This window comes from Trichogramma pretiosum, unplaced genomic scaffold (genome assembly GCF_000599845.2).
Source record: "Trichogramma pretiosum strain Unisexual culture from Peru unplaced genomic scaffold, Tpre_2.0 scaffold117, whole genome shotgun sequence".
Classification (NCBI taxonomy): domain Eukaryota; kingdom Metazoa; phylum Arthropoda; class Insecta; order Hymenoptera; family Trichogrammatidae; genus Trichogramma; species Trichogramma pretiosum.
The window spans coordinates 254,823-278,652 of NW_019641395.1; the positions used below are offsets into that span (position 1 = coordinate 254,823).

The 23,830-nt window shown below is 42.2% G+C and overlaps 1 protein-coding gene across 16 annotated transcripts in view; it reads right to left on the reverse strand.

Annotated features, from left to right (window-relative positions):
- Window positions 1–23,830, reverse strand: part of LOC106652724 (plasma membrane calcium-transporting ATPase 3) — a 149,681-nt gene that overhangs the window by 21,405 nt on the left and 104,446 nt on the right. For 14 of the 16 annotated variants that reach the window (XR_001339384.2, XR_001339386.2, XM_014371852.2 and 11 more), the window contains 13 exons: window positions 11,992–13,974; window positions 11,020–11,214; window positions 10,690–10,925; window positions 10,473–10,608; window positions 10,249–10,383; window positions 8,832–8,867; window positions 7,375–7,745; window positions 6,802–7,286; window positions 6,363–6,707; window positions 4,742–5,442; window positions 4,445–4,659; window positions 4,210–4,361; window positions 628–760 (listed from right to left, as the gene is read on the reverse strand). Coding sequence is in view for 14 of the 16 variants with exons in the window: in XM_014371852.2 (XP_014227338.1) it covers window positions 628–760; window positions 4,210–4,361; window positions 4,445–4,659; window positions 4,742–5,442; window positions 6,363–6,707; window positions 6,802–7,286; window positions 7,375–7,745; window positions 8,832–8,867; window positions 10,249–10,383; window positions 10,473–10,608; window positions 10,690–10,925; window positions 11,020–11,214; window positions 11,992–12,148 (3,297 nt within the window). In the remaining 2 variants the exon portion in view is untranslated. The remainder of the gene's footprint in view (window positions 1–627; window positions 761–4,209; window positions 4,362–4,444; window positions 4,660–4,741; window positions 5,443–6,362; window positions 6,708–6,801; window positions 7,287–7,374; window positions 7,746–8,831; window positions 8,868–10,248; window positions 10,384–10,472; window positions 10,609–10,689; window positions 10,926–11,019; window positions 11,215–11,991; window positions 13,975–23,830) is intronic. The other 2 variants (XM_014371854.2, XM_014371849.2) reach the window with 2 other exon arrangements.

Below are 23,830 nucleotides of genomic sequence, written 5' to 3' on the forward strand. Positions count from 1 at the left end.
TCGAGTGCATAATTAACTCATTTTCTTTGAATGCTAAGAACCCGATTCCGTGATGGAATCGCGCTTTATTTTACAGAACAGAATCATTTAGACATAGAAAATGAAAATAATGAAAAAAAAAATTATGATTAAGTTAAAATAAAAATATCGATACATAAGCATCGACACCAGAGAGTAAGTATTATAGATATAGAAGTGAAAAGTAATGATAGAGGGGTAACGAGTGCGAAAAAAAATCAGAGAAGGTATTCTTTGTGAAGTCGCGAGAAAGTATTATGTTTAGAAAATGAGAGGGATAAAAGTAACTTATTTGATGCTTAATTATCCGCGTATTATCCTGCAATTCCTGAAATCGAAGTCTAAATCATAATCGCTATAATAATAGTAACTTATATTCTTAAAAATGACATTGTATATCTCATGGCGCAGTGAAGGCCTTGAAATGTTAAACTTTTTTTTATTCTCGTCATCTAATCGAATAAAATGAAGTGATATTAAGTATAAAATATCGTCGTAAATGATAGATAGAGATAGAGAATGAAATAGAGAGATAGAGATAGAAGTAGATAGAGAGAATAGAGAGATAGATAGAGATAGAGCGATAGAGAGTGAGCTAGGGATAGTTACCTGAGTCTGCAGTCGTGTCAGACCACGTATCCAGAGAATTTGTCCAGCTCGAGGCTTTTTATCCGTGTCCGGATCGTATTTCTCATCTCCCAAATTGATTGCGCCAATATCATCTGGCTGGCCTCGACCCCATCTGTTTTTACAAAAACATTAAAACCAAATATTCCTCTTTATAATTAGCTCTCTTTCTCTTGCATTACGGGCAGTGCGCCTTTCTGCAAATCTCCTTTTAATCTTTTTTTTTTTAGTTTTGTGATTAGTTTTTTTTTTGTTGTTAGTTAGTTTTTGTTCTCTCGGTGAACGCCGCCGTCTCTCTGTCTTTTGCCAAGTATGTGAAAACGCACACATCTACACGTTCGACGAATAAACTGAAATTTAGACGAGTTTTCCTTCTCCTTCGTTCCTCTCATTATCATTATCTGTCCGAAGGTGACTCAATAGATTTTTTTTTAACTTTCGATCTGACTCCCTTCCATCGGAGTAACGCCGTACGTATTTTTTTTTATATACTTCGAGGAGTATAAAAATAACTCAAAAGTTCAGAAATAAAGGTAAGGGTGGAAAGTAAGAAATAATCGGAGGATAGTAATAAGAGACCAGTATAATAATTACTGTTTAATGAATATCGCTAAAATGCCTACAAAAGATTTTAAAATGAGACTTTATCTTGAGAAAAATTTTCTATTGTTTCTTTGTGATTTTCGAAGAGCAAGACTTTTACTGTCTAAAAATTTCCAAAAAAGAGCAAAGTAATTTTCTTCAATCGAAACGAATTGTCGTCGTCTCGTTTTTAATTACCAAAAAAAAAACAATGAAATTGAAAGCCGATAAAGACTTGATTTACAAAAAAATGACCTAAAAGCTATGTGATATATAAAACGTTTCAAAAGCTACATTAAGCTATTAGCGTTGGCTTTTTTAAATGCCCCGCGCACTAACGACATTACTTTTATAGCCTCATTTACAAATCGTTGGCGACGAAAAACGATAAAATAACGATGAAACCAAAGTGATGAACTTTTAGTAATAACAAAAAAAAAAGAGTCGTAAATGCGATGGACAACGACTGTACGATGATTCAAATGAGAAGAAAGAAGGTTGATTGACAATATGCCTTTTACCGTTACCGAGCATTTACAGCAATGATAAATGAGCTGCGTTTTTATTTGGCGATTCATGATTCGTGAGCTTTTAATGATCATAAATGGCAAATATATAATAGTATAATATTCATTAACTTACTCGCTGCTCCACAGAGAGAACAGTTAATCCTTACTTAAGTAGTAGTAATTATAGTTGTAGTAGTTAGTGAAAATAAACAAAAAAAAACTTGACGTAGAGAGAAAAATCATGTGTAGAAGAAGAAACGATAGTAATAGTATAAGAAAGATAGATAGAGAGAGAGAGAGAAAGATGCGAATGGTTTTCGTGTAGTACACAGGTAGTGCCTAGGTGATGGTGAATTCTTTCAATAATCTTATGTCTAAATTTGTTAAACCTCATGGTCATGTACTTATAAATAATTTCCATCATACATATGAAATATAAGATGCAAAAAATTATCAGTTAATGTATGGTATGTATACCTTGTTACCTGCACGCTCAAATCATACTGTTGTGTACACAATAATTATGATAGTTAGTATAAGTTTTATTATTTTGTTCTAAATCATGAGCACACTAATATATTTATATGACTGTCATGAATAATATTTCTCATCTTTTATAATGATCGATTCTAATTTGACTATTTGATTTGAAAAATTAAAAAAAAAATCTCTAATTTATTTATGAATGAAATGATATTACAATTTTAGTTAATAATTAAGTTAAACCTCCTAATTTTAGAGATTCTAGTCTATAAACAGATAAACGCGTCTACATAACAGGTTCTGTCATGCAGCGGACATCGAATCTCTATACACAAGTGTATAAATATAGTTCATAACTTCGATCGATTTACTTAAAAACTCATTCGAGTTATATGTACTAGTAACATTTTTTTTATTCGCACAATTATACATATCCATAGGATATAAATTCGCAATCCCAGTGCAAGAATCAAAATACTTTTAAAACTATTTCGTTTTTTTTTCTGTGTGTGTGTCGTGATTCGTTTAATCGTGTTAGATTATACACTAGTTACGCTGTTAGTTCATGTACTGTTCTTTTTTTCTATTAAACCAAGCCTTAAATCTTCCGAAGATTACAGCTGCACACTTTTTCATTGGGCTACTTGATAATCATTTTGTTTTCATTACACGTGTTAGTAAGCTCTCAGGTATCGTAGGACGTGCTGGGAATGGGATCAGGTTCAGGATAAACAAGGTCGGTCGATTCGGCTCGCTGTTGCATAGTAGCGATGCTCTCGGATCTACAAATAAATTTTTATTTGGAGTTCGTTGACATCAGTTGCATCGATTTTTCGATGGTCTGTTTGCAACAGGATTAGGTTGTTTGTATGCAAAATAAAATTGAAAAAAATGTCGAGTACGGATTCTCGCTCGTGAGTCACGAATGAGAATTGAAGTAGAGTTTTCCATAGTCTTAAAAAAAGCAAGGAAAAGGCATAACATAATTTTTTAAACAAAGCTTAATTGATTCTTTTTTTTTTTAGACAACCCATGTGAAATCACATGAGCTGTTTAACTTGTTCTCGAAATGAAAATTAGCTAATTTCGAAAATTCAAAAAGTTCACAAACAAGTACGCAGACTTTTTGATGTACGTCTCTTGGTGATTAAAAAAAAAGAAGGAAAGCATGCGACATACAGTGATTTTTTTTTAAATTTTTCAACAAAAAAAAAGTGGAAAAAGCAGGATTCTTTGATGGGCTTGAGTATAAAAGGAAAATGAGAGCAGGAAATCTATCGTATCAAATTGTAGTCACTAAAAAAGTTGAGTATATTAGTGTTAGTTCAAGTTATTAAATGAACGTGAGCGTAACTGCGTGAACTATTTTATGTGGATTTGTTACTCTAGCATGCAAAGGTCACTACCACGTACTACAAGATAGGTCCAGGTGAGGACTACAATTACATAGTATAATTTTGAATGCTAATTATTAATCTCATTGATTAGCAGCTAATTCAGCAATTGATTGGTAATAAAATTGTAGATAAAATGTTATACTGGAAAAATTGTTGTAAATTTATCAAAGTGAGATTATGTAATAAAGAAGTAGCATTGAGTGTAGCTATTATTATTTTTTCTATAAGAGTAAAATGTTCAATGTATTGTATTGAATAGAGGCACCATGCGCCAGCTTTCTTCCCTCGTTAAAGGTTACTCATAAATATTTGAAAGAAAAAATCAATAGAAAAAAAGTAGAAATAAAATAAATTATAAGTGTTCATTTTATCTCAATTGAGACAAAAAGAAAAAATTAAAGTGTTAATTCAAAAATCTGGAAGTAAAATGAGTAAGTAGAAGATAAAGTAGAATTATTGTAGAGAAAAAGTGTGTACACGTGTGGTAATATTACCACTTTTATGATGTGTATGTTAATTGCTTGTTAATAAGGTTATCACCTAATAAAAAATGTATAAGGTAGAGTGTATAAATATGCTGGAGTATGACTTACGAAAAGATCTTGGGAATCTTGCGAGTAGGAATCGTCGTTACTAATTGACCCCACAGCAATGTGCCGAATCCAAAGAATAGACACCAAAGCCACTGCTCTAAGGTTAAAGCTTTTGTGCTAAACGCCATTTTACCATATTGGATAATGACAACCTGTGCGCATAAAATTAGATCGATTAATGTTTAATTATCCCTCATTAGCAAGATACGCTTAATTTGATTTGCCGAGCATTTACCTGCGACAAAGCAGTTCCAATCCAAATCGAATAAAAGATAGGATTGGTAAATATTCCTTGGAAGACGTTTCGCTGGCCATGAATCTTTCTGGCATTGAATTCGTTGAACAGCGTCATCATCACAAAAGTATTGAAGATAATCGTGAAGTGCTGCGTGGGCCCGCCACCGGCTGCTGCTACTCCTCGGCCAGAAGGAATGTCCAGCATTTTATCTCCTGCACGAAAAAAAATGAAAAAGCCCTTGTTACCAACGTGCCTAAATTAAAAGAGGGAAACAGTTGGATCTCGATTACTCACCAACGAAGAGAAGCGCAAAAATAACGGTTAACTGGTAAACCGCTTGACCGAGTATATTTTTCATCATCGTCCTGGAGATGAGGGGTTTCGTCCTGCCGTATGGCTTTCTGAGAAGCAGATCCGGCGTAGGCATTTCCGTGGCCAGGGCCAGCGAGGCTAACGTGTCCATAATGAGATTGACCCACAACATTTGTACAGCTTTGAGCGGCGAGTCTTGCACGGCACAGGCGCCGATGAACGCGACGATGACCGCGACTACGTTCACGGTCAGCTGGAACTGCAGGAACTTGGCGATGCTGTCGTACACGTTCCTGCCCCACATGACGGCCTTGACGATCGACGAGAAATTGTCGTCCGTGAGAATGATGTCCGACGCCTCCTTGGCGACGTCGGTACCGGCGATACCCATGGCGAAGCCGACGTCGGCCTTCTTCAGGGCCGGGCCGTCGTTCGTGCCGTCGCCCGTCACGGCGACGACCTCGCGATTCGCCGACGCCTTGCTGTCGATGATGCCCTTGACGAGGATGTACTTGTCCGTCGGCGAGGATCGCGCCAGCACGCGCAGCTTCGGCCAGACCTTGTCGAGGAGGTGCTGCTGCACGTCGCCCTTCGCGTCCCTTATCCTCTTGTTGAACTCCTGACCCTCGAGGACCAAGAAGTCGTCGGTGGGCCTCAGAATACCGCATTTCAAAGCGATTGACCTGACGACAAGGTAGAAATAGAATGAAAAACAGAACGCGAATGGAGAAATTATTGAATCGCATACAAATACAAATACATCCGATTTATCGGAGCTGCATATGCATGTAAGTGTATCCACATAATATAGAGCCTCGACACGTATGCGCACACATATGTTTGCATACGTGCAGTGCACAAATATACTCATATATACATATGAGAGGGTGTATCGCTATATATGTATGAACGAACGAGGAGGTCGAAAGAGAGTGAGTGAGAGGGAGGAAGAGTGAGTGAGTGAGAGAGAGAGAGAGCGCGAGTAGTAAAGGGGCGAGGCCGGCAATATTGATTTTTTCAAGCGGCTAAGATCTTTCGCGTTTCGCTTACTATTACTACCCTGCACGGCGCGCGCTCGAGCTTACCCAACCCGTTGCGCGAGCACGTATATATAGCAGCAGTAGCAGCAGAGCGGCATATATGTGTGTCTACCGCGCGAGCGAGTGTGGGTATACACGTATATATATATACGTAGTCATCTTCGTAGTCGGACGACTTCGTTCAAGGTCGCGAGCATCGAGGCTAATAAACGTCCTCAGCGTGTATGAAAAAGAGAAAGAGAAAGAGAGCGAGAGAGAGCAAGGGAACGAGAGAGAATAAGCGGGTAAGCGAGAGCACGAGTGGAACAGTCCATTTTTAACAAATATAATGTAGCTCTCTTTTTCTCTCACTCCATCTATCTCGATCTCTATCTATATGCAACTGCAATTGTGAACTCTCGCCACGATGACCCATGCCCACAACGAGCGAACCTTCGATACTCTTTCTCAGCGCGCTCACGTGCTGTCCTTTGATACAATTTTTAATCGAGCGGAATGGAAGGATATAGAAGTGAATGACGATGATAAATAAATTATAAATGAAAAAAAAAAAAAAAACGAACCTGGCAGTATTGACGTTGTCACCGGTGACCATGCGCACGGTGATACCGGCCTTCTGGCACTGTCTGATGGCCTCGGGCACCTCGGGCCTGACCGGGTCCTCGATGCCGACGATGCCCAGACAGGTGAGATTCGCCACGATGTTCGCCTCGTCCTCCCAGTTGGGATCGCTGTCGATGTGCACCTGATTGATCTCGGCCTTGCCGGGCACGAAGTCGCGATAGGCGATGGAAATTGTGCGCAGGCCGTCGCGGGCCATCGGCTCGATCACGCTGTGCACGAGGCGGTCCTGCATGTCACGCGTGAATTTCTCCAAGTTCCCGTCGCGACCGTATATAAAGGCACATCTGTAAACATGGGAAAGCAGACACGGGGGTTTGAGAAATTTGGTATAATTTTTTGACCGATACGCCGAGCGATACAGCGATCGCGCGCACTCACTTCTTCATGATGATTTCAGAGGCGCCCTTGGTGAAGAGCCGATAGCCGCCGCCGGGCCTCGGCACGACGGTGGACATGCTCTTGCGCTCGCTGTTGAAGGTGTAGACGCGCGTGAAGGTCTCCTCGGGCTGGTCGTCGCGCACTGTCTGGTAGCTCTTGCCGAGAGCCACGACGAAGCCGAGTAAGGCACATTCGGTTTTGTTGCCGACCTGCATCGCGAGCTCGGTCGGGTCCTGCGAGGGCATGATGCGCGACGTGTAGGCCGAATTGATGGATATCGCCTGGACGAGCAGCTGGCCCACGTGCGCGGGTATGTCGCTGAAGTTGGGTATTGTCTTGCAGAGCTTCTCGCAGAGATACGACTGCACCACGGTCATGCGATTGGTCGTCAGGGTGCCCGTCTTGTCCGAGCAGATGGCAGTGGCGTTACCCATCGTCTCGCACGCGTCCAGATGGCGCACAAGATTGTTGTCCTTCATCATTTTCTGCGTGCCGACAAAAATAACAAAATAATTAGTGAACGTGTCCGTCGACTATACAGGATATAATAGCTCGGTTAAAAAAACCTCTTACCTTGACGGAGTAAGCTAGCGAGAGTGTGACGGCCAGCGGCAGGCCCTCGGGCACCGCCACGACCAGCACCGTCACACCGATGATGAGATGCCTGACCAGGTCGCTGGCGTAGCTCGGCTTCCACGTCAGCTGGTCGATGTAGAAGGTCTTCACGCAGAACTGGGTGACGAGTATGAAGACGGTGAGCACGGCAATTGTCGAGCCGGCGTAACCGATCTGTATCGCGAGCTTGGTGAGCTTGGCCTGGAGCACGCTCTTCTCCTTCTTGCCGCTGTCGTCGCTCTGCTTGGCCGCGGCGTGGTTCTCGCCGCCGTCCACCGAGTGCTGCTTGCTCAGGGCGTGACTGTTGCCGATGTCGCCGCCGTCGTCGTCTAGATGATGATACGTTTGTTTTTTGTGCGTTCAAGATATTAAACAATGTCGGATAACTTTGTCCAGGGTTATCGATGATTTTTTTTTTTTTTTTAATTTAATTGCGGACATGTTAAAGCGAATTGTTTCTTTTTTTATTTTTTTTTTTTAATTTATTAATCCACAGTGGCATTTTTTTTTCATTTTTAGTTTGCTCGATAAAGTTTCGGAATTAAACATTGCTTAGACGTTACAACAAGAAGAGTATAGAGGAAACTTCACATGCAACCTACCGACTTATCACCAGAGAGAGAGAGAGCGAGACGGTACAAACTTTAACTACGTTCAAAATGCCAATGTAGAATTCGTGTGGGCGTGAAGTTTTCGTTACTTCGAGCCAAGTGTGCTTGCTGCTGCTCGCAGTTCTGTTTTACTTGATCAACGTTAACGAAAACTTCGCGCGTAAAAATAAAAAATAAAAAAAGAAGAAAAAAAACAAACTACACATGGAAATTTGAGAAAATTCAGGTATAAAATGCTGAATTAAAAATCTGGTCAGGTCCAAAAACGTTATACAAAACAGGAAAGTGGTTAGTCATGTCAAGTAAGAATAAAAGTCAAAATGCAAGAGTCAAGACACTAATATAAATCGGTTAATTGAGTATCATAAAAAAAATATATATATTATGCATAAAAGGAAAACCAGACCACCAATGTAATATAATATATGCAAACAGGATGGTAATTATTTGAGTCTTAAAAACAGATAGATTATAAAATAGTCATTAATGAACAAACAATAACTTCTTATGGTTCCCAAGCCAAAATGTAAACAGTAAAATATAGTTATTATTTGTATAAAAGGCCATAATTATGGTGAATGAAGGTGATATGATATCCGCTCGTTACTACGTTAAACGAATAGATCTGTCTTCGTTTGTACTTCCAAGCTGATAGCTTATAATAGTTCCCTTTTTTTTGCACCATGTATTATACCGAAAAATTAATAGTTAAAGTGTAACCAGTATTTTCTTCAGCTGTACGTCGTAATAATAAGAGAAAAAAAAAGGAAATAAAAAAAATATACAAGTGAAAAGTTTAATCACCTGATAGCGACTTCTTCTTCCGCTGCTTTTTAGCCTCTAGATAAGAAAACGCATGCAAAACACAAATTCATTAGCAAGTCTTCTAAATTATTGATTTCTTAACTAAATTAATCCTTCTCGATATCCGCTCCTTAGTCGTCAATTATTTTTCGGGTCATTTGGTTCAATTATTTTTAATTTTTTTTTTTTTTTTTCACCTAAAACGCCGGCATTAATGTGAGAGTAGAAAAATTCTCGAGCAATTAGTTCACCAAGAGAGTCTCGACACATAATCGCAACAACTTTAAAAAACGTAAATCGTAAAATGAGGAGAAAATGTTACGAGCGCCTTAGTGAACTATTTGCTCGATTGATGTAAGTGACGCGGAGAGACCGGATTTTATTTTCATGATCGCTGTGTGGGTGAGGAAACTCGAATAATAACAGTTGGATTTTAATCATTTTACGCTGCTGTAATTACGACACATTCCTATGGGTATGAAGTAATAAAAGTAGCATGAAGTTGAGAGATAGAGACAGAGAGATAGTAAGAGAGCAAGAGACAGCGTAAAATGATGAAAGCAACACTTGGCAAACACATACATATAATTACAAGGACTCGAGGGGGATCTGACAGATGATGAGAAGTATGCACAAATAGTAAAGAGCTAATGAATATAAACTGTATAAGAGTAGGTTCGAGAAAAACATTTATATAGCCATGGTTCAGTATCAGTATGTTGTAAAATTGTTGGTCTCTTACGATGCAAAGCGGACACATTTTTTCGTTGAGATTCGTACCGAGAGACGGCCCAGCAAGTGATTTGAAAATTCGATCTTTGTCAAGTACTTGTTGAAGCTAATCAGGTAGTATAAAAGTAGGGTGTAGAACAAGATGTAGTAGAACTTGTAAAATGTATCATGCCAATAATTGGGTTCAATTTCGAAAAAGGGTCTAAAGACAATTGTCTAAATAAACGGATCAAAAATTCAGGGTTTTTGAATGGGGTTAATACAAACTTTGAGATAAGTATCATTCCCAATCGGTAAATTAGTATATAAAATTAACATAACAGTAAAATTCGAGATTCGAAATATAAAACCATGCTGCATTGTCAACTATTCATTTGGTTTTTCAATTATTTGAGAATTAACAAACAGTAAAATATCACAGAGAAGAAAGAGAAGTACTTTGAAAATTGATGGGTATATACCATTTTGATTCATTTCAAAACAGAAAACAATTAATTCTAGTAGTGAAATCTCTTTCCTCAGAATTAATTGCAGCTGCTGCATATGCACAAAAACATAAAGCAGGGGTAAACTGGCAAACCTGAGAGCAAGATGAGATTTTGCTCTGAGTATTTTTTTATCATTTTCATTTGCTCGTCTGACTTTTTTGTAATAATAGTATCAGCGGTGAGTGGACGCGTCGTACCTTTTTTCATTTTCTTGATCTCTTGCTCTTGTTGGTCAACAGCTGCACCCAAAAGAGTGAAAATGATACCTGCCTGTGAGTTAACACCCACAGCAGTGACCAACATCTTGCCAGAACCCTCCATGACATGAGTTCCTGAAAGGAAAATGAATAATAATTAGATTCATAAGTTCCCTCCAAAAACAATAAATTAATCAAATAATGAAGATTGTTCTCTGACTCACCTGAAAGTACCATGGGATCAAATGATTCACCTTTCTTAACATGATCAGATTCTCCAGTTAAACTAGATTCATCTACTTTGAGATCATTGCTTTGAATAAGAATACCATCGGCTGGCAGTAAATCACCGTATTTGACCTGTAAATTTAAAGTGAGTTCCATTAAGAATTTTTGTTTTAAAATAGAAAAAGATTGTGAATAATGAGCGAATAAACTAACTTGACATATGTCACCAACTACGATGTCAGAGACAGAGATCTGTTTCACTTCACCCTGTCGTATGACAGAGAATTTGTGTTCTCCCTCTATCCTACTTTGCAGGCCACGGAATTGCCTTTCTTTTGAATAATCATTGAAGGCAGTAACTATGACGACAACAATAACTGAGATCAGAATGGCCAGACCTTCGATCCAGCCATATTTTGTTTCGTCATCTTCTAAAGTACCAATAGAATCTGCAATGGAAGATGTATAATTAGCTTTCTTTTTTCAACAGCAGCTCATTGGCAAAATAAACAAGCCGACACACTCGTGACAACTTCAACTTACCCTCTTCTTCATCTGCAGGATGATAGAAGCTGAGACCAAGAGATACAAGGGCAGCGATCTCTAGGATAATTAACGTTACATCTTGCAGCGCTTCCCAAACTAACTGCAGAAAGGTCTTTGGTGGTTTTGGAGGAATAGAATTTGAACCGAAGGTGTCTCTCCTGTGTTGCATGTCTGTCGCAGACCCACTGAGACCTATCGGGGATGGGTAAAAAAAATACATGTTGAAAAATAGAGCATCGTGTACATTAGACCTAATTCGAAAGAGTCTCTCTCAACCATTTGAAATTCATCCATTTGGTACGAGAGCTTTTGGCCATTTAAAAAATTCCGAAAACATCATCGTGAGTGCTTTCGCAAAGTCGTCATCATAGTAAAACCCGAGATCCGAACTAACGGACGTCATTATAACAGGCACATCCGTCAAAGTATACAAAATCATCGAGAGAAGCGTAACTGTCATCATCGTTTATATATATCGCACGGAGCGAGAGAGACAGAGAGAAAGTAGGCCTGCTTTGCGTCTACCGTAGTCAGTTTCATATATACGTCTATATCTATATATAGTAACGTGCAAATTTTTCGCGTCCGCGAGCGAGTGTAAAACTTAACCTCGCAAAACGCGTTCTCTCTCCGCGAGCTGCTGCCGCTGCGCTCCTCCGATGTGCATGGCAGCAAGGCATACAACACAGCTTCGATTATCATTATATAGCGGCTCGCGGCCAGTAATACACGACACACGGTGTGTCGTATGTATTATATATCTATCGAAGTGCGGCGGCTTATAATAGGTGCGACGTGCGTACGTATACACATATACACACGCACGCACGCACGCACGCAGAGAGAGACCCACATGCCATTTATTATATATAGGTGCGGGATTCGATGAATTCCGTATGTATTATTGTTACAACATTCTCTCGCGGTGGTGGCCGTGTAGTGTGCGTCTGCGTGTGTTTATTTACGTACCTTCGCTGGGCGAGGTGTAGAGCTTTTTGCATATCTCTTGCACGCCGCCGTAGCTGTTGACCTTGTTGACACCCTCGCGGCCCCTGATCTCCATGAGCTCGCGGAGCTGCTTGAGGGTGAGCCCGTACTGGGCCGGTCTTCCGTCGATGGTCGCCATGGTTTATTTATTTATTTTATTATTTTTTTTTTATATATACGTGTAATCTATATAGATTATTTGTGCCTCTCGACGCGAGGCCAACGCACTATATAAACTTTTTTTCTTCTTCTTCTTTTAAAACTCGTGGCTTCTCCTCCTCGAACTCTCTCGTCGCACTATTTTATTATTATATATATTTTTAATATATCTTCACGCACGGGCACCAGAGAGGCTTATATTTTCTTGTTGCCTCTCGTTAACTCACTGACAAACAATAAACACACACTTTTGCACAATTATTATTTTATAATTTTTGTTGTTGCTGTTGCTGTCGAATTTTTCTCTCTCTCTCACACTCGCCAGTCTCGTCGTTGTGTCGTTATAACAATTACAATTCGCACAAAAACAAGAAACAAGAACAACAAGAAGAACGAGAACCACGAGAACAACACCACCAGCACTGGGAGGCAGGAGCAATCATGCGTCACGAGTGGCACTCGTTATTGTTCACTGTCCTTGGGGCAGCGTCGTTGGCTCGTTGGGCATCAAACGACCGCAGCAGTGGACACGACGAAGTTGTAGTAGTAGCACCTTTGCGCGAGGCAGCGCGTGCAGCATGATGTCGACGACGACGTTGCTGCAGTATCGTAGCGGGCTGCTGCACCCGCGACGGATGCAGGTCGCTGCTGCTGCTGCCGTTCGCCTCGAGCAGTAGTAGCGGTAGTAGTAGCGGTAGTGGTGTCTCCTTCGACGAGGATGAACGAAGACGACGACGACGACAGCAACGTCTAGCGCGCTGCAGGCTGCGTCGTTGGCACGTCGCTGCTACTGCTGTTGCTGTTGCTTCGATTGTCGTGGACGACCACGGCTGCCGCTGCTGCTGCTGCAGTAGTAGTAGTCGTTGTCGTTGTCGTCGATCGTGTCCACGAACAACAACAACAACGAGTTGCTGCTGCTGCTGCTGCTGCTGCGACTGTCTCTGCCGTCTGTATAATGGGCACAGCGGCGACTGCGGCTGCTGCTGCTTGTCGGCTCTCCCAAGCGCGGCGGCTGCCGACTCTCGTCGCTGCTGCTGCTGCTGCTGACTAAGTCGTAGTAGTAGTGGTAGTGACGACACTGCTGCCACCGCCGGCGCCTTTTCTTCTTCTTCTGCTGCTGCCTCGACTGCTGCTGCTGCTGCTGCTGCTTCTCTTCGACGGCAGCTCGGCTTCTGCTGATTTTCCAAATTATTATTACGCCAGCAGAAGCTGCCGCTTGCGGTGCACGACGTGCCGGCTTTACTGTTACTGTTACTGCTGCTGCTGTTGTTGTTATTACTGGCGCCGCCTCCGTCGTCGCGCTGCTGCTGCTGCTGTTCTGCTGTAGTAGTAGTAGCGGCTGTCTGCGATGCGGTGCACGTCCGGCCGCGGCGGTCGCCGCCCGTTATTATCGGTGATCGCGTTAGGCCGCCGACGTCGACGTGCAGCCCGTTCACTGCAGCCGCAGCCCTCGTCGCGGCCTCTTGCAGCTCGGACCACCGCTGCAGCTCTTGCAGCAGCGGATCCACAACCACTGGTAGGCTACCACCACCACCGCCGCTGCTGCTGCTTCTTCGTTCTTCTGCTTCTGCTCCAGCTTCTACGGACTTTTTTCCCGTTAGATCGAGAGGACGACGATGATGATGCTCGATCGATGCGAATGACAAAGACGAGACGATGCTTTTCCGCCTCCTCCACCTGCGGCGCCTCCTCCGACGCTTGCGATGGCTGCTGCTGTTGCTGCTGCTTTTCTTGTGCTGCTGCAGCTGGTGATGGTGATGATGACGATGATGATGATGCTTCTTCTGCTTCGTCTGCCCGCAGCCGCTGCAACAATCGGAAGCGAGAAAAGAACGAAACTTTAGTACAACGATCGTACATGATATTTTTATGAAACTTTGCTAATTATTGTATGCATATAAAAATAACAGCAATAATATCTCTCTCTCTCTCTCTCTCTCGATATAACCAGTACCGAGCCGGAGCATATCGGAGAACGAAAATGACGCGCGAGAAAAATGCGGGAGTAGAAAGGGGGGCAAAAAAAAAATAGCGACGCAGTGGGATGTAATATTGTGTGTAGTATACGCCGGGGTAATCTCTCTCTCTCTCTCTCTCGCGATTCTCGATACATATCTATCCATGCTCTTCTATTGAACATGATTCACGATGTATATACACGGTATATGGGTTCCTCCCCGCGCCGCGAAAGATGACTACATACATTTACGCGTGTAGTATGATACACGCGTGTATCACAGATCAGAGAGAGACGTCAAGAGCTTGCGGGCGCGCGAGATCTTCTGTATATACTTTCTTTCTTTCTATCTTTGTATACGTTGCTTTCTTTCTTGCCTTTTTTTTCCCCCGGTTTCCTCGTATTCGACGCACGTATATAATGATGAATAGCGCTTCGGATTTACGTAGGTATATGTATTATGAGAATTCATTGCATCTGTATATATTTATATTGTAATTACAGCCAGAGAAGCTCATTATCGATTGACGCACACAGGCGCGCGCGCGTGTGTAGATATACACGACGTATTATACGGGAGATATCTATAGATACATAATGTATAAAGATATGGATGTATATACACACAGACGACCAAAAGCATACGCGCGATCGATCATCGACACCGAAGAAGCTCATCTGTGTATGTGTATCGATTTGTATTTGTGTTTGTGTGTGCACGTCCCTTCCTCCTCAGTCCTCCCGCGCATACGCATTATAATCAATCTCTGCGTGCCTGGGATATTCGTTAGCCGTGCGCGTTAATGTGTATCTCTCTCTCTGTGTATGTGTGTGTAGGTATATATATAGATTGTGCACGGGGCAGATGTTGCATAAAATATCCCTTTTCCCTCTGTGCTGCTGCTGCTGCTGCGTAGTCTCTCTTGCCCGCCATCGATTGCTAATTATCGCGATTAGCCTCATTATACAGCCGGGGCGCCATGAATGTATTATAAACTATCCGATATATACATGCGCTATGTATACCAGAGCGAACGTCGGAATCGGGGGAAAAGAGCTTAAATACGAGCTTGCAGCAGCAGCAGCGGTACAGAGCTCGATTGGTTGCCCGCTGCTGCCGTATATACACACAAACGCGTCGAAAGGAAAATAATAGCCTTTTAACGAATTTATGTAACTTAATAGATTTGGGCTGTGCGGAGCAGCTCCAGCCGTATAGCGAGGAGCTAGTTTAGTTGATCTATGTCTGTATTCGCGAAATATACACAAACACACACACGTATACATGTATATGCTGTGCAGCAGCTGAAACTAAAGTAGAGGGGCGCAGCGCGGGGCATCATCATTATTGATCGTGTATCACGTACGGAATTCGCTGCTTTTTGACTTCCGGACTCCGAACGTAACGCGCAGCTCGATTTCGTGGGATGTATACGTACATTTATACATTCGGTGACGTAGGTATTCTAATACATAAAACCGCTTTGTATTCCGTGCACAGTGTACACCACGAGCGCGTGTGCGTATGCGTCAAGTCGGAGGACGCGCGCATTTTCGATTCTCAATCACCCATAAGGCCGGTATACACTACCGCGCCTTATATCGTATATATACGAGGATGCAATCGAGTTTACGTCCCAGTGAGTGAGTGCGCGCGAGATCGCGTATGTATACAACACGTGCAAGTTTAACGGTATAAACAATTTCGCGAACGTATATAGGGTAAAATAAAAATGTAATGCCTCGTACGTTAACGCGATTCCGAATAAATTGCCGGTGTAACGCATGTCCTACACTACTGTAATACGTCTATGTGTACGTGTGTGGGTGAGTTCAATCGAAGGAGCGCGCGAGCGAGAGACAGGCTGCTCTGTGTCGCGCGCACTGCAGCACACGTATATGATATAGTCGGGTCGTTGGCCGCGACCGCTACCGCCGCCCATGTGTGTTCGTGTGTGTGCAAACCGCATGAGATATACGCACACACGCACGTATGACATATCCTATACATTTGTTAAATATAGGAGAGCAACCCTCGCCACTTCCTGCTTTATACTTATGTGTCTTACAGGCATAAAAATTGTGATTATTTATTTATTTATAATGTGTATATTACCCGGCGTTTGCATTATGTATGAGAAAAACTGTTTGTACGGTACGCGATATACAGAGAAAAAAATGAAAATGGTTTAAGGTGTACGCTGGCGAGCTTTTTCCGAAGAAAAAAAAAACGAAAATATCTCGTTCACGAGCACACACGCATGAAAGCTTAATAGCTGCAGCAGGACCGTGTCGTTCTTGCTGTTGTTGTTGTTGTTTTTTTCGCCTGGACGCTACGTACACAAGAGGCGGCAGTTCAAATATCTATAAACAATTCATTTCGCCCTGTGCAAGCTCCACGATGTTGTTCGTACACGGAGGGGCGCGCGAGTACTGTTGTCGTCGTCGTTGTACATGATAGGTGTCCATGCGAATCTCCTCTTTGTGCGTGTGTGTGTCCTAGCTGCTGCTGCTGCCATATATACTACTATTACACGACGACGCGAAAACGTTATCACACGAGAGGCTCCGTGATATAACTCCGGTTTTTATGCCCTGCCCTTATAACCCCCCGATACGACGACGCAGCAGCAGCAGCGGAGCTCGCGAGCCGACGCGTGTAATAAAGCAGTAAAAGAGCAAAGGGTGAGTTTTAGGTCACGTCGTAAAAGTGCGCCGCGGCGCGCGCGGAGTACAGAGTGGATGGAAAAAAAAGGAAGAAGAGAAAAGATAAAGAAATAAATAAAAAAAGGGGTATGGACGAAGAGGTGTACGGAGGAGGAGAAGAAATTTTTTCTCCAAAGAGTACACACACACGCGCGCGCGCACACGTGTTCTAGGGAATATAAAAAAAAAAGTAAAGAAAAAAATTATTTACGACAGCGATATAAAAAGCTCGCGGAGCGCAAGTAGCTCGCGGAGGGGCACTCGTACGCATTTCCTCCGTATACCTTTTCTTTCCTCGCGCGCCTCTCTTATATAGCTCCTTCGAATTCTCCTCTATTTCTCTCTCTCTCTCTCTCTCTCTCTCTCTCTCTCTCGTGATACTTATGATAAGTGCGTGTGTCATCGACGAAATTATAAACGATGCGCACGAGCGCGCCGCCTTTATTGCAGCGCACGTTTATGTACCTATATCGGAGAAACACGACGAGCCGATCGCGAGAGCCGGCTCGCGCGCTGCTCGTTTACTCGCTTGTTTATTCCATTATTGTTTCGGTGTATCGCGCGCGGTGCGTGCGAATTTTAAATGTGTAATAACGCGCGTCGATCGACGCGCGATTGACCTTAGAGAGATGCAAATTTCTTCGATCGTATACATTACACATTATCGTCGTCATCGTCATTCATTATTATTATTATGTGTGTCCGCGAGCGAGGATATCGTCTCTCTCTCTGCTCGCTTGTTTATCCCTGAAAACGGAAATGTCTGCAGCGTACATAATATATAATACGATTCTCCTCGAGCATCCGGTTCTTCTTTCTCTCTCTCTCTCTCTCTTTTCTGCTGCTGCTGTTTTCGAACGAATAATAATATAAAATATATCGATGAGCGAGATGCAGCAGCGTTCGTTCGACCTTGCCGTTTACGGGCACGAATTGTTCGCGCGCGCGTGTGTCTGTGTGCTGCGAAAAACTTGGTTTGCTAAAAGAGAGTCTCGAAATTATCGAGCCAGTTGTTGATATCGTTTTCGATCGATTTTTATTTATTCGTTTCTCGATTCCGATGCTTTTCGGGAATTCGAATCTAATGTATACGTACACTCCGAACACAGCTCGTTCGAATGACGCAAAAATGTGCGTGATACGTATATTATACGGCAAAATTGCGAGTAGCACTCGAGGCAGAGCACAGAGCAGAGAGATATTTGTACGAGTCGCGTGATACTGTTCGAAGATTAATCTCAGCCGCGACGAGTCTGATAGCGACACACATTTGTATACATATAGCGCAAGTATAGCAGCAGAAAACGCACGCGGTGTCTAAGTTGAGAAACACACACACACGTATGTATTCTTTAATATTAATGTGCTCTCTCTCTCTCTCTGTCGGATAGCCTATGCGCACACACACACATCACGCTCGAAATCGCAATACTAATTTTAGGAATCGGTTGTGTAATGTGCACCTCTCTGCGACTCACATTATATATACATGCCTTGCTTGCGCGCGAGCGAGATCGTGTGGCATGCGCCGCGCGCTATATATAATATATTCGCACACGCCGCGCAGCAGCAATATTACAATACTATATGATACTATAACTATACCATGCCACTTGCTATGTATCTCTCTCTGTCTCTCTGCTGCTGCTGCTGCTGCTGCTCTTTTCTGTGTCTGGCAGTAGTGTGGAAGGTTGAACATTTTTAAAATAGACGTCGACACATTAACGCGTTCGCATATCTATACGCGCGCGCGCACGCGAGAGGCAGACAGCAGAGATAGAGATAGAGAGAGAGAGAGATGACCACAATAGCGTTCGAACGCGTGCTAGGCTGGCTCGCTGTATGTATGTACAGCGTAATTTACGTTTGTTATTTCTTTGAAAAACAATAATCCCGATGCGCCGCCGCTCGTACATATACATATGCACACGCGGTAGTAGTAGAGCTTTAAAACTATGCAGCCTCGCGCGCGCGCGAGAAATATATTGTTTTTTTTTTTTTTTGTTATCTATTCTTCCTCTCGTTCGAGCAACGAAGAAGCTACATAATGTATCAGAACGAGGAAAAAAAAAGTCCGCCAGGCTGTTTTGTTTCGCGCGTTATAATAATAATCGAGGAGCGGGGATCCTCGAGCTTTTTGATACGATACACAGACACACAGACACACGTGGTTTATAAAATACAGAAGAAGACGCGCGTGTTCTGGAAGTTAATGGAATCCGTTGGCGACGCGTAGAGAGGCAGAGAGGCGCGCACGATGATTCATTCAAGTCGAAGATAGCACTGCACTACTACTGCCCACTACGACTGTGTGCACTCTCTTTCTCCTGTTATTATACTCTCGATCGCCGCTATTACATTGTCCGCTGCACACACACGCGTATAATATAGCATATATAACGGAGCACAAGGTTATAACATGGAAATATCCTATAATACATTTCGAGAGCGCAAAATCGTGCGCGCGAGCAGACTCGATGACAAGTATAGTAAGAGACTCTCGTTTTTTTCCTCTCTTTCTTCTTCTTCTTCTTCTTCTTCTAAAATGAATAAACGCGCGCCTGATAGTATCGAATCCGCGAGGCGACTGGACGATTACTCACCCCGACGACGCACACGGCTAAAAATACAATCACGCGCGCGCGCGCGGATTTTCTCGTTTTTCCCCGCGCGAGACACCTGCCCGACGACGACGACGACGTTGATGCTTATAGACACACACTACGCACACTACGCGACTCTAAACGCTAAATTTAAAACACAAAATAAATAGCGGACGATCGTGTATAGTGGCATTTTTCAAGCCACAAGCGCGGCTAAAGAGCACGCACGCACTTTCTGCGCTTTCGCAGAAATATCACGATATATCGGATCTTACGTAAGTATTGTATAGCACGCACACACATGTACGCGCGCGATATATAGCAGTTTATGTATCGCCGGGCGCGATGACCTTAAAACCTCGATTTTTTACTCCTCCGTTTCTTTTTTACTTTTTTTTTTTTCATCGACACTCGCTTCGAAGTAAGGCAAACACGAGACTAGTCCGGGTACTGTCCTAGTCGTCGAATAATCAACTTATTACGACCTATACATACAGCGCCCCGATACATCGAATGTGAAAAAAAAATCTATATTAGTGGCGTGGTGTAGTGGTATAGTGTCCCCCTCGTCTCTCTCTCTCTCCCTCTTTTCTGTATACGCGCGTGTGTGTGTGACGTCGATCGGACTCGCGCCGCAAACTCGTAGAGCAGATAAGACCCAAGTATAGTGTCATGGGTGTTGGTATTAACCAACGCTATTATATACTATACGCGTAATATGACAAATAATAATAATGACGATAATAATGATGATAATCGTGAAAACGTGCCTGCGTTAGCGGAAAGGCGAGAACTATTATGCGAGAGGATACGCGGCGATATATAAGATCGTCGTAACCTGCCAGCAGCTCGCCTCTCTTCGGACAACACGTGAACGCACACACACACACACACATGCACGTATATAAGCTCCGATATTTATACAGAAAGCTTACTCGGCTCATTTTTAATTCTCTCTCTCTCCTCCTCCACTTCTTCTTCTTTCTAGTTCTTCTTCTTTTTGCGTTGCCGCGATAATACGTCTCAATTAATTCGAGTCGTTAAAATTACTCCAAATCGTTATTTTGTTTTTTTTTCTCTGTTAATCGCTGAGATTCCGATCGAGTACGAAATTTTTGCATTTAACTGCGCGCCTTTTCGATGCCAGATTTTTATGGTTTTCCTTTAGCTAATTCTCATTCATCTTCTTTTTTCGTAATCGTTTGCACAGTTGTTGGAGGTTTATTAAATATAGAATTTCTTTAATGAGTATTTGTCGTTTGATAAAGAAGCGAAAAAAAAATCAAACAAAAAATCTTTTTCACAAATTGGCTGCTAAATACACGGGCCAGCGATCGGCTGTCTTAAAAATCGATAACGAAAATGATGAAAAAAAAAAAAAAAAGAAACATCGAAATTTCTGTAATTTTTTTTCAACATTCCCGTACAAATACGTTACGTGCACCGGCGTAAAAATCGTTTCGTCTTATCAGCCGGTATATGGGAAATTCCGTCAACGCGTTAATATTTCATTCGTTCCAAATAATTTAATTTTTCAGAACAACTAGCTGTGACATATTTCGCGATTACTTATCGAGAAAGAAAACAGAAAAAATCATGCCCATTCAATTAATGCTGGGGGCATCGGTTATTTTAAAAATTGAGATTAATTTCAATACGTCTTAAGGAAAACAGTTCAGTGTATCTTGTGCTATCAAAAACTATACCAAAAATCAGTTCGAACATTGACATATGATTTACATGTAAAGCAGAAAAATTAAATTTTGACTGTTACCGTATTGACCGACTTTTTACAGGTTGTAGTTTGCGCGTAAAAAATTCGATTGAATTGTTGCAAGTATTTAAGAGCATTTTTAGTGTTTTTCGAGTAATGATTTATTGCTAACGATTCGTTTCAATCATTCATATGCAATTGCAATAACATTTATAAGCTAAATTAACGTGTCAGAGGATATTCCCATATACATTATTACCGAACCGACAATCAGATAAATGCAGAATATAGAGACTTTTTTTCGTTAATTGCGTGTGTGTCTCTCTCTCTTCTACGAATAAACCCGTTGCACGAATGCTGATAATAAAACATGAAAAAAAAAATGTTACGCACGTCGATGTATATATGGAGTGGTCTGAAAAATTTTCCAAGTGTACAGGCGTGCAAATCCACGCGCGTCGTGCGCTCCGCACCGCGTATGCGCGCGAGAGATAAGTGTCTAAAAGCTCGCGCAGTGAAAGCTACGAGAGCGACAATTGGCATGAAAATCGGTTCATCACGCCTGCATCGTGCTGAAAATTGTATATAAAGGCGGCAGCACGTAGAGCAGCGCGGGTAGGTCGTATACAGTCGGAAACGAAAGAGACGAAAGAGAGAAGAATTTGAAAAGCTGGTCGAGATAACGACGAGTGTATACAACCGTTTCGTTCGACGCTCGCGTTAATAACAAAAACAATTATGGCAGTGATAATAACAATAATAACGACGGCGGCGACGACGGTATAACAACGATCGTTTCTCAAAATGACGAAAAGTGCATGGGAGCCAGCTGACGAAGTGCAGCGCAGATACACACAAACGTGGCATGCATGCTGCTGCTGCTGCTGCAGTCGAGAAGGTGTCGATCGATAGAGACGACGACGACGTCGAAGAGCTTCTAAATTAATGAAAATTACGTCGCTCGAGAGAGACTGTAATATTTATGTATATAATACACATACACACACACAGAGGTTTATTATAATAATAACGCAGCCGAGCTCGAGCAAGAGAGCAATTAAGATTAATTTATTGTGAATAGCTTTATAATAACGCCCGCGTGTATGTACACATGTTTGTATGCGCGCGGCAACGGCGGCACAGTATGCCATGCTACGTACGTCATAGACCGAGAGAGAGAGGCAAAGCAGGTAGATTATAGGTAGCTCCCAAGCTGCGCGTTGATATTGTAAAATGTTGCAAAATCGATACCATGCAATATACATGAGGCGTATATACCGTGCGTTCTCTCTGTGTGTCGTGTGTGTGTGTGTATTAAAAGCCCCGAGATTTAGAGGAGTTTGCAGGAAAGTAAGTGTGTGCGTGTGTGTGCGCGTAAGTGCGGCTCAACCGAGTGGAAGATTGTCGAGGCTGATATAAATTAATTCATTTGTCGGGTTTTTAGCCGAGCGCCGAACAATACACATTATTATGTACGTAAGCTCGCAGGTGGGATTTCTTTTCTTCTTTTTTTTTTTTTTAGCTTACTTACACGCGTTGCGCGCGGCTATAATAGGAACGTTTGACTAATATCCGCGCCTCGTTTCTTTTCTTTTCTTTTTTTTTTTGACGCATTCGTTGACCCGCCGTGATTCTCTAGTAATAGCTCGCGCGATGATGCGCGAAAACCAAGAAGCGTGGGAGGAATGAAAATGTTTACGTTTTCTTGAAAAAAAAAAAAAACTTCCGCATCGAGAGGTCGTCGTCTATACGCAAGAGCAAATAAACGCGCAATAATTGAGCGGCGTATATACATGCGTATATATAATGGATGTGGTTTTACTCGAAGAAGAGAGTTCGAAGAACGACGAGCTCGACATTTTTTTTTTTATTTTCATTTCGTATATTTTGCTCTATTTCCATTTCATCTCGTGTATAAACGCAGGCACAAAATATGTATTATTGCACTATATATATACGCGCGCGCACACGAGTTTATGTGGGAGAGCTGCGTGCCGTGTTCGTCGACCGATGATGATCAACTCGAGTGTATTCACGTTTTTCGGCTTATAATTTCATCTCTCGCGTTAAGCGCGCGATAAAAATAAAAATAAAAAAAAAGCACGCGTGAATTGCCCGCTTAACCGGGAATTTCGAAATTTTTTCTCGTAAAAAATTCTGTACAGGGTATTTCCACGCTTATTACGAGGAAAGGGTGAACGCGTTAAAAATTTTTAATTCATAATCTCGCCGAGCTCGTTCTCGCCGCTATTCACGCGTAACGATAATCTCCGGCGCACGAAGAAAATGAATATGTGTGTAATTTTGTAACAAACGGCCAAGAGAGAAAAAAACAACAAACCGATCGCTGTTGTTCCAGTCGGAACATCGTCTCGTATATATATCGTCTTTTTTTTATTATTATATATATAATCGCCTACACGTCGTGCGGCGGCGGCGGCGGCGTCGCATCGACGGACTTCCTGTCCGGGCAGCAGTCGCATGAGTCAACCTAAAATCTGTTTCATCACAAAAGGCGCATGACATGTTGCGTATTGTATCTGCTGTGTATGTGTGATGTACAATAAACGCGTATATTTACGCGCACGCATTGATACAGATACAATATACACACACACGTACAACAGATTTAATCAGCGAAACGAACGAAAATAAACAAATAAATAAAAGTGTTCATCATCA